We start from the raw sequence: 12,236 nt of genomic DNA, 5'->3' as shown, positions 1-12,236 counted from the left end.
GAACAAAACATCCAGAGGAATTGCCTTGGCTACAGAATAGTATGTTACACTGCACAACAATTGTTTTGAAAAGTTTTGCTTCCTGAAAAGGTTTTGCTGATTTGTGACAGGTACCTGGTTAGTATGCACAAATATAGTTTTGGTTTTACTTCATCACGTAGGAATTCTGAGAAATAGACAGTTAATAACATTTAATTGCATTTATGTTTCTAATACACTATTAAGTTCAACATAATTAAAAGTGTTTTGCTCCTGATTTTTGTTTGTATTCAATGTCCGTGCATTACGTTGCAGTGTCAACTGTAGTCAGTAAGCATTGACAGATTCCAGTTTCCCTGATATTGTTTTTCCATTGTAGCAATGTCCTGGTGAAACCTTTCACCATGTTCGTCACTGACAGTACCGAGATTTGCGGGGAAGAAGTCCAAGTGTGAGTGGAGGAAATGAATCTTGAGTGACATGTTGCACTTCATTGTTTTGTATGCTTTGAAAAGTTTGTCTACCAGTTGAATGTAATGTGGAGCTCTGTAATTGCCAAGAAAATTGTCAACAACATCTTTGAAGGCTTTTCAGGCACTCTTTTCTGGCCTAACTAACAGATCTTCAAACCGCTTGTCACTCATAACATGTCTGATCTGAGGGCCGACAAAAATGGCCTCTTTGATCTTGGCCCAGATTGCACAAAACATTGTTCATAGGTCTCTTACAGAAATGAAAATTTTTGGACACAAATATAGGAAAAAACATGACAAAACTGAAGATTTCGATGAAATGGTATGTGATGGGCAAATTTGGATGTGATTTTCATGATCAGCAGCCAAAAATCTATCAAGTACACCCAACAGCGTTCAAGAAGCAAAAACTTTTTTGTGCAGTGTTATTGCCTATTCAATAATTATAATATAACACTCTTTTTGATAAGTGGATACTTATAACTTATGAGTTTAATGTTTTTCATTGCACAACCATTTTTGGGGAAACATTTTCATGGTCCACAACTCCAGTGACTAAGAACCATTAGAAGGAAAGACAGGAGAGAATACACATTGCAGAGTATGGATGAATGACACACTTTAGACTGTGTGAAGAATGTTGGTGAATCCCTACTTTGATAATAAAAAAATCCCAGATTATAAGAACCATGGGTCAGTGGAAAAGACAAATTCCCATCTATTTCACTCATGAATTCCATGAGTGTTAGTTCTTTGTATAAATGTGGTCTTACAGAAAACACTATCTCTAATGGGTATTTAAAAATATATAGATTTAGTAAGGAGATTTAGTATTTAACATACTTGACCAGGCAACAACTGTCACTAGGTGAGATCCTAAAACATGATGCATATCACCTGAAAAATATGCAAAAAATAATAAGTCAACTAAACCCAGTCAAAAGTGAACAGATATGTGGAGAATCATCATAGAAAAAACATGACACTCGATCAAGGAAGACAAAGATTGACTGTGTAAACAGTGTGCTAAGAATGTATTGGGAGTTGTCCATTTTCCCACTTGAATGATCTCTTCCAAAGGCCAACAGGTTTGAGCAACTAAGGACACAGCTGAATGATGAATTTGGAACAATAAAACATTATATAGCTAGTTACTGTCCATGGAGAAATTGGAATATGCTATTTGTATGACTTTTGAAACTTGGCCAGTAAGACTAACAGGAGACAAGCCCTGTGAAACAGAAGGATTCTAGGGAATAAACAGGTGTGAAAGAGCCACGAAAGGAGGTGATATAAGACACGTTACGGTGCAGTAAGTGCATAGACAGAGAAGATATTCCAATATGAAGCAAGTACAGGTGGGAGTGGATTAGGACATAGAAGGAAAGCCAAAATAACCTTCTTGGGTAGCAGCTGTCATAGGAAAGAAGACCTGACCCAGATAAAGAATAACAAAAGAAATTATAGAGGTGAAAGAAAATGCTAATGGCACAAACATCGGAACAACAGTGACTACATGCAAGGAGGAGGATAAGATGGTACAAGAATTAAGTAGCAATAGATACAAATGGTGAGCCAACAGTACACAAAGAATGACAATGAAATCCTAATCTGGAAGAATAAAAAGAAGTGGAGAATAAACAAGATGAAAGGAAGTGGAACTGGAGCTATAGGAATATGACAGTAGGAATCCATCACATCAAACTTGATCATCTAGGATTCTGGATGGAGAAAAAACACTGAAGAGAGAGTTAGGACTCTATGGTGAGCTAGGTTGCCTCCAGAAATTTATTCAGCCTGGAAAGATTTATAATGGGTCTTCAATTTCCTATCTTAATGGGGACAGTAAAAAGATATGAGTAAAATCCTGGATAAGTGGGCATGATCTGTTTGGTAGCTCCTTGGGCATAGGAGGTCCTGAACCAATTCAGTGTGATGACTGGAAAAGACAGGAACCTGAGCAGGAGAGGAGAAAATTTAAGATAAGGTGTAGGGGACCTGAACTGAATGCAAAGACCCTCTGAAACAAGCTGTTAAAACAGGAAGATTCATCATTAAATGCAACGATGAAGAATTGTTGCAAACTGGTTTCATCTGTCTTGGAAGACACATCCCCTCATCTATAGCATTGACCTCTGGAGGAATGGAAAAAAGAAAAAGTAGGAGCAGAGAGAACTCAAACTGGTGTAGACTACATGAACTCAGGATGACCCCTCAAAACTGTTTCACACAGTAATTGGGTCTGACAAGGAACCCTCAAACATGACAAGGGAGACACACCCACTCAAATAATGCATTTTACCAAAGCAAATCTCAACAACCTAATAACCATGTATTAAGAGACAGCACATATGGTGTCAATTTTTAAAAAAATTTCAATGTTGTGTTTCTTCTTCTGTATCAACATAGTTGAACTACAATACATAATCCAAAAACATCCAACCATAATTTCAAGGTAGAAAAAAGAAATTCAACAAAAGTTAGCAGTATGTTATTGATCAAAAGGAAACTTTCTTTTAAGAATTAAATAAGTTAAGTTTACCATATTTTTATCAGAATTATGGAATTTATATATACTTAACATTGAAACAGCACTGCTAACAATTTCATGGCTAAATACATCAACTTTGCCCAAAAAGTGTAAGGTCTACACTTCCATAATCAAATATCAACTGCACATTTAATAAACAACTAATCCAACTTAACTTGAACCCACAGAAAACATTTTACATCATACAAATACAGTACATTAGAATTTCCATCATAAAAATGGGAGATATGGTTAAGTTTCATACTGTATTACAAAGGAATCAATCCAATCATGTTGGACACCAAATTCAGAAGCCACTAATTAGCATAAGCTAACTTATCTTAGAATAGTTAGAAATTATATTCTTGTTACAACCTGACCAAAACTCTATTAAAGTGTCAACACAATCTAGCTATGTTATTTTTTATTGTTAATTTCATTAATAGTATTAGTTAAACTAGTTAGTATATCTAATGTTACTTTTTATACTGATTTATTGTTTGTCATTATAAAGGTTGTATTCCATTGTTAGATTAATATCTGTATTCAAGAATAATCTAAACCTCTTATACTGGGTGAAAATATTAATAGTAAGGGTACTCAACTGACAGAATTATAAATCATAATTTTTACAATTAAACATGGAAGAAAAATATGTATTTAAGTACCTATACTGGTGGCAAAGTTGATTTAAGAAAGTTCATAGCCATCTCTAATCAAAAATTATTTTTATTTATTGACTCTTCATGATAAAAACCAATTTTTACAAATACATTGTTATCATTAACAAAAGCAAAATTGTTGATAAACATGTACAAGTTTAATTTTTTGGGTAAAAGAAACAGACAAAAATTGTCTAATGTGTGTGTTTCTAAGCCACTGTCTTCTATAAATAAATCTAATATTAAGTTTTTACCTTTAAACTTGTATGTGGTGTCTACAATTCCAATAATATCAACTTTGTACATGTAACACTCTGAAGATTCTGATACAGAATTATCATCATCAGCTTTTTTCACCTTTTTTCGAACTACTTTCATTAAAAGATTTGTTGTGTTGAATCTGTCACCATGTCCACACTTGCAGTAGATATCATTTGGTCGATAACGTAACTCTAAGCGACAGGAAGGTTCTGAGTATATCTGAAGTACAATGAAATTTATAGAAACAAAATCAAGAAAATGAAACACTGATGATTCTAAAACTAAAAAACACTTTACAACAAAAGGTTCAATCATTAGAGAACTAATTTGAAAAATTAAAGCTATCTGTAACTACACTAGTATTTATACTGCTCGATATTTAAAACCTTGTACTTATAGTTTCACTGGGAGTGTAAGAAAAAGTACCATGTACCGTATTTCCCAGCATTGAAGGCACACTCCAATTCTGATTAACCAAGTTTTGAAAAAAAAAGGTAAACATAAGAATAAGGTTGGAACACTTCCATCAATCTTAGCATGATGTTTCATGGATTGTTTAATGGTACATAAATCCTCTTGTCCACTTTGTTTTTTGTGATTTTTTTGCTTATTATATCTCTTTTTGAAAGTGTGTACCTTATATTACCACTAGAATATCTGTGTTATTACCAGTAATAATGTTATTTAAAACCTGAGGAGCTAAAAAGAATGCTGGTATTACAGCACCATATGTACCGTGACCTGTTCTTATTTATTTATTTGTTATTTAACACTAAGTAACTTATACAAATAATTCTGAGCCATATAGAGTGGCTTGGTTTACTGTCTAGTATCAAAACGCTTCCTCTAGGTTTAGGTTTAGGCCTATGAGCAACATAACCTTCAGCCTGGAAGATGCAGGGTAAATTTTTAAGACTTATTCTAGGGAAAAAATAGCATCTTCGATGCCAGGAAATACAGTATATATTAAAGTATATGAGTTTGATTTTCTTACATGGGTATTAAATTTTTCATCTAAATAACACTTTTCTATACTACTTCTTCATTATTCCATGGGAAAACAAAACAAAACAGAACATTTATATCTTTTCATAACACTGAAAATAAGTATATTTTTAATTTAGTTTAAATATACAAACTTTAGAAATCTTTATTTCTAAATTCGTAGGTTATTATCACTTGCTCAGTGAGGGCAGCTTTATTATGTTATTACAACATCAGCCACAGCTCATAAGCTTAGATTACACCCATATAAACATACACTATGGAAAGATCAAGCCTAAGGACAGGCAAAGTTCACTGTTTAACCATTTATTTTACCTTTGTAAGGTTGTGCTATTTCTAAACATTCTTACTTAATATTATTTGGTTGTGCAACTACACTGTCATGAATCCTTTGTGCTTTTAAAACCTAATAATAATAATAACAACTGATCTGTTATGCATTAATTATTTCCTTATACCATTTCAAAGTAAACTAATTCAAAAGTCCATTTTTTTAGCTTAATTATAAATAGAAAGGAATAATTAAAAAAAAAAAAAATAAAAATCCAGGATACTACACACGTAGCTCATTTTGAATTTTTTCATCTGTATTTATTAGAATTTAGTGTCATAGTATGTGTTGCTGCTCTTTCAACTTCTCACATTCTGGATTTGATTAGTTACTATTGGATGCAGGTTTTTAATATGTGTAATAACTTAAATAACAATATTCTACTCTGCAAACAAAGATATTAATATGTCATTAACTATATCTTTGTATAAGAAATAAGTTGAAGGTTTAATTAACACACACTATATATAATAAACTAAAACATTAATGAAGCATAACTCTGAGATGCTATGAATAAGAAATAATGTCATAAAGATTTTTTATTTGTTGTAAGGAGTAGTTATTCAACTTCAAATTAATATCTTATAGTAATGTTATTCTAATATAAAAATATTCAAAGGTGGCTTCCTAGTGTCATACTGTTTATACTATCCTATAGTCGAATAATTCCACCAAAGAATTTACATCATCTTCTTCAGGCTTGCAAAACTTGACTTATACTAACAGAGAGCTTATAAAAGTTACACCTTTTCTAATGCAACAATTACACAATGATGATCTAGTTTTATTCAGATATTTACATTTTGAGAAAAAACAACAAAATTTAGATGTTTAAAGTGTTTTACAAATGCAGAAGTTAAAACATTTTTTTCACAATTTTTCTTGATAGGAAACTGAATATCAACAGTAATAAGTGTATGAACTTATATACAATTATACGCTTATTATGTATAAATTGTAATGTTTACTAAAACCAAAATAATGATCACTGGATTACTGATACGACACACAGCCAATCGATATTTGAGTACTGTCAGTTAAATATATTTACAATAAAAGTTAAAACAAACAAATATTCAATTTCCACAACGAAACGTGTAGTCATGGAAAACGATTTACTGCTGCCATAAATCATTATTGAAAAAAAAAAAGTCAAAACGAAATAACACTGCATAATGTCATCAAAACTGTCACTGTCATAGTTAACTGGACTACGAACCCAAGCAATAACTAATTTAATTATATAGTTAACTGTCTGCACTCTAGAGCTAATTATCATTAAAATAATTCAAAATACTACACTGATACCTTTGACAAAGATTTTTCACCTCCTAAAGAATTAAGCATCTTGTCAACATTTTTCACTATTCCTGGATATTCAACTCCAATTAACTTTTTTGCATTGAAATTAATTTCAGCCATAACGTTTTCTCTCGACTCCACAACCCATTAAAATTACAATTCACACAAACATAATTATTAGTGCCCTCTGCATTTAACATGCTTAAGGATAAACACCACATTCATCATTGAGAAATCATTATCTACATTTTAACGTAAAATACGTTTTGACAAATGAACTTTTATCAGCGTTACCAACCATCAACTTTACACTTTATAATTCTCATAATAGAAGATTAAGAGGCTTAGGTTTAGCAAATGCTGTCAGATATCTAAAGATTTTCAATTTTCTACAGCCTTACCCTCTAATATATTAAATCGCACTTGTGCCAAAATATGACATGGAAACCATATAACTATTTGAATAAGGGAAACTGACATGTAGATTCACGTTTGAAACTTTAGTCAATTTCAGAAAAAATAAGAACAAAGCTCTTTAGACAAGCTACAACCTGGAATGGCTGTACTCAGTAAAAAGCATTGCAATATTTGACACTGAGTTTCGAAAGTTCAGTCCTTGATGCTATTACGCTCTTACACAAAGGGCAACTGAGAACTTTGGGAACAGTTGCGACTGAATTTTATCAAGATTTGGACCAGTGTACAATCAAGCTGTTCATCAGACTAAGTTCAGAAGTCAAAATAATGATCTATTTGAGAATTAAGTTCCTATGTTGATGATTTTTACCACTTAAAGTATCACTGAAGTAGATCGAAAAAATATTCTAGTCGACACTTTTATGAAGAACCTCTTCAATGAAACATCAGATGGGTGTTAGAGATATTCTTGTGTTAAAGGAGGAAGTTTCTGCATTAACATGATTCAAAGTCATGACTTCAAATAGGCTGTCGGAGATGAAATAGCAAGCAGAAGCTTCTCAAGTGCTTGCACTTTCGATAGTGTCCTACATCACTGAGATCAAGTTTTCCAACGCAAACAAATCCCAGACACATAACAGTGCTACAATGTAATAATATTGGTTCCAAGCGAATGAACAGGGCTTCACTGGTAAGCCCATGATATTTGTGCTACAGCCTACTCGAATGATCGTTCCATTCAGACATCGCATCATAAGGCAGGACTGAAGCATTTTCTTTGGGTGATGGTAGCATAATTACTTCAAAGTAACTGCTCATACCTTGGCATTCAGTAATATGGGCATAATTACCAGTATCAGTCCACTGAGAAATGTAACTGAGCGTTCCTGTCCCAAAGTGCACTTTAGTGAAAGCTTGATTACTGGCATCTTCAAAACATGAGTGTGAGTTCTTCTTTAATGTTGATGCCACTGACAATAAAATAAGGCTGTGTTATTGTTGTTGCAGGATGGAGTGAAATGTATGGCTGCTGGATGTTGACACTGTCTAGTGAAGAAAGACTTGAATTAACCAAAGTTGTGGTATTCATTGCACACTGCTGATGCTATATGTATGGTAGAAAGTTCACCTTCTGAGTAAACCATGCACTTTAAAGTAGTTTATAAGGTTTAGTAACACTGGAACTTGAATTATTGTAAAAACTACCGTATAAAAGAAAGTGGTATTCTTTATTTCTCAAACTACTGAGTGGTATTTCACAATGAAATTTACTTAGTACCTTTTGAGAATGTTGCTCAATCATCACCAAACTGTTGGTCAAGAGGGCTAAAAACATTGCGACCCTTACTTTCATAGTTTGTTTTGAATTTCGCGCAAAGCTACTCGAGGGCTATCTGCGCTAGCCGTCCCTAATTTAGCAGTGTAAGACTAGAGGAAAGGCAGCTAGTCATCACCACCCACCGCCAACTGTTGAGCTACTCTTTTACCAACGAATAGTGGGATTGACCGCACATTACAACTCCCCCACGGCTGAAAGGGCGAGCACGTTTTGGCGCGAAGGGGATGCGAACCCGCGCCCCTCGGATTACGGGTCGCACGCCTTAACACGCTTGGCCATGCCGGGCCTACTTTCATAGACATTCAAGTTTGGTGATAGATGCTCAATCATCACACAGTAAAGATAGCTAGTGTTAGTAGACTGCAGAGCGAATACTAACCTTGCAGGACTACGACTTTGTCATATGTGCATAATCTGAGCCAGCAACACAGAAACAATAATGGATTTTCTAACAACAAAGTGAAATCCTTTCCACTCTTTGAATTCTTGACCCTGAATATAAAATTGGGTTTAAAGCAATTTAAAAATCAATCCATACATTGGCAAATTCTGCTTATCACTGGATAAAATGATTAATTTTTCAGAAGCTCCAGGAAGGATCCAGACTTAGCATGAATGGCAGTTGCTTTGGACCTGTGAGAGGCTATTGTGTGGGATAAATACTATGACAAAATAGGCAATGAATATAAGTTCCAACATGGGAGTTGGAAGCATGAAATCAGCTCAGCTGTAGCTAGACAGATTATCATCTCATCTTTAGACAACTGATCAATTGCATGAAAGGTATAATAGTCATGTGGCATGCATAGTGTGTAGAACATGTCGACATACATATCTTATTAACAAGCCACTTGTGCATTGGCTACACAAGGAATCACAGATTAAGAATGACGTATAAGAAGACAATGAGAATACTGTTTCAATCGCCAAACTCAGCCGATGCTGAAAGTCCTTCTCTGATTGACCAAAATGAGAAGCACTTGAAGAAGCGTCAGAAAGTTATACTGGTTGGTAAAGAAACAAACAAAAAATACCCTGATTACCTTGGCTGCAGTTGATTACAATATCAGTAACTACAATGGTCATTTGATTAAAAACAATAACGGAAAGCAAAAATATAGTTTTTTTTATTTTTTTGCTTTCTGAGAAATCAAGTGTTGTTTGCTGTGTAATGTATATACTCAACAGTTTGAGATCCACTTGCTTTAAAGGAACAAAAAGGAGCTTATTAGTCCATCAAAGATGTTTCTTTCAGCTCACAACCCTTACTACTTATGCATTTATCCAGTTTTTTTCTCCACTACCTTTCAAGGCAGCTAATTTCAAAAGCCATTCTCTCCGTGACTAGTGTAAACCTTGTTGCGAGTAGTCATTTGTTTGTTTGTTTTTTTTAATTTCGCGCAAAGCTACACGAGGGCTATCTGCGCTAGCCGTCCCTAATTTAGCAGTATAAGACTACAGGGAAGGCAGCTAGTCTAGTCATCATCGCTCACCGCCAACTCTTGGGCTACTCTTTTACCAATCAATAAATAGTGAGATTGACCTAATATTATAACTCCCCCACGGCTGAAATTGCGAGCTTGTTTGGTGTGGCGGGGATTTGAATTCGCGGCCCTCATATTACGAGTCGAGCGCCTTAACTACCTGGCCATGCCGGCCCGAGTAGTAAATTGAGCTAGATATGTGTGACTAATTAGTAAAACTCGTTGGGAGTAGTGATCTGACTAGATATGGGTAACTAACTGCTGTTAAGCCTCTTTGTTTAGTAGTTATTTGACGTATCTTGGTGATTTAATATGGATATAGGACTAACCTATATGTTTCAAGCTGGCCAAAGTTAACAACAAGAATGTATTAAGTAGGAGGAATGGTATGTCAAAATATTTATATTAATGAATGGGTTAGTTTTTAGTTCTGTCCTATATAACTAAATTTCTTTGATCAGAAATGAATATACTGTAAAATATAATTCGTTTTTCAATGAATCTTGTTGTATAAGTTGGAGTTCCTAGTACAGCTATAATTCGTTAAAGTCATTACCACTTCGTGTAGTTTCAGCAATTCATAAGTTATACCTTCACCCAAATAGCCTAGAATGAAATAAGTTAACCAGAAGCAAATTTAAGCCATTACAAAACTACAGCTACTGGGTATTTAATCAGCCTCAGTAAAGTTATTATGCCTCATACCAGGTTCATGTGAATTCCGAATTATTTATAATTAATATATTAGTATTCAGGAGTTGTGAGATGAGAGTTTGTTTCACACAGTTCATTTTTTGACAGTAAGCTGGTGAAATTTTACAAAACATCAGTTTGAAATGTTATGACTCACGAAATATCTTAGTAATGGTATTCAGATTTATACCATGCTACACGAGATATCATGATGTCCTGGTCAGAAGAAAGTTTTATACCATGCTACACGACATTCATGATATCCTGAATAGGAGACAGCTTTACGCCGTATTACATGACATGTCATAATGTTCTGCACAGTAACCAGCTTTACAACATGTTACATGAGATGTCAAGATATCCTGGTCAGTAACCAGCTTTTCAACAAGTTACATGAGATGTCATTCTACATTACAATAAATCTTCTGTCATGTTACATTAGACTAAGTATTAAACAGACTTGACTCATGTTATATACCTCCAACATGTACTTCACGAGAATTTACCATCTTTTATGTATAATACACCATACTACCTACATTTTATTTAACTATATTCATTTATGACACACAACTGTTTAATTATTGACTTTACACAAAAAAAAACAATCACATTTTGAGATTTCATCCTCAATTCCCATTTCTATAAAACTCCAGATAATATTCCAGTAGCTAATTGGTAATATGTATCCCATCTAATGACAGTAACTTGAGAAAGCCTAATATGGGATCTTAGGAGGTCCTGAAAACTTTATAAAGTTTGCTCAGTGTATTCTCTGTGATAATGTGTTCATGAATTTTACATCAGTCACCAAGGGATTTCATGTAATTATAAAAATACATTTAATGTGTGCAATATGAAACCAAATTAGCATATTGAGAGTAACTGACCTTCATTCATATTACCCAAAGTTTTTAAGGTTACCATATTTATAATGTTAAAATATCCTTCATTTATGCTAGATCACACTTCAAAACATTCTCAGATATATTACACATAATTAGTCTTTGTCCACATTACATCAGATTTCAGGGCATTACACACAATCAGTCTTCGTCCACATTACATCAGATTTCAGGGCATTACATACAATCAGTCTTTGTCCACATTACATCAGATTTCAGGGCATTACACACAATCAGTCTTCGTCCACATTACATCAGATTTCAGGGCATTACATACAATCAGTCTTTGTCCACATTACATCAGATTTCAGGGCATTACACACAATCAGTCTTCGTCCACATTACATCAGATTTCAGGGCATTACATACAATCAGTCTTTGTCCACATTACAAATAATCATCCACATTATGTCAGAGTTCAGGGCATTACACATAATTAATTTTCTTTCATATTATTGGGCATTACACAATCATCCACATTACATCAGATTTCAGGGAATTACACACAATCAGTCTTCATCCACATTACATCAGATTTCAGGGCATTACACATAATCAGATTCCTTTCAGAGTAAGAGTCTTAAGTTATACATCTTTAAGGAAAAATTGAACAAGCAGATTTTCCAAACCTAATACAAAGATGAAGTTGTAGAAGTTATAGAGAAATCTAATCTTTACTTTCAGTAAAAATGCTGTCCTCTTGTCACTGACTGTTTTTGTCAATAAATATTACTTTTCACTTTGAAGCAAGAAAGAGATTGAAAATAATGTATAGAATTAAAGTCACGCATATTGTTTGACTGAACCTTTAGTTATTTGGATATATTACATAATAGGTCAGACAGCTTAATAATG

At 33.8% G+C, this 12,236-nt stretch overlaps 1 protein-coding gene across 3 annotated transcripts in view; it reads right to left on the bottom strand.

Annotated features, from left to right (window-relative positions):
* l(2)37Cd (general transcription factor IIIC subunit l(2)37Cd) overlaps window positions 1–6,738 on the bottom strand; it is a 32,653-nt gene extending 25,915 nt beyond the window's left edge. For 2 of the 3 annotated variants that reach the window (XM_076491594.1, XM_076491592.1), the window contains exons 1-2: window positions 6,550–6,738; window positions 3,899–4,124 (exon numbers count right to left, since the gene is read on the bottom strand). In XM_076491594.1, the coding sequence (XP_076347709.1) occupies window positions 3,899–4,124; window positions 6,550–6,663 (340 nt within the window). In that variant the 5' untranslated portion in view covers window positions 6,664–6,738. The remainder of the gene's footprint in view (window positions 1–3,898; window positions 4,125–6,549) is intronic. The other variant, XM_076491593.1, reaches the window with a different exon arrangement.
* Between the last annotated feature and the right edge of the window lie 5,498 nt (window positions 6,739–12,236).

Source organism: Tachypleus tridentatus, chromosome 2 (assembly GCF_004210375.1).
Source record: "Tachypleus tridentatus isolate NWPU-2018 chromosome 2, ASM421037v1, whole genome shotgun sequence".
Lineage (NCBI taxonomy): Eukaryota > Metazoa > Arthropoda > Merostomata > Xiphosura > Limulidae > Tachypleus > Tachypleus tridentatus.
Note: the sequence above shows the minus strand (reverse complement) of the source record. Positions and strands in the feature narration are given on the sequence as shown.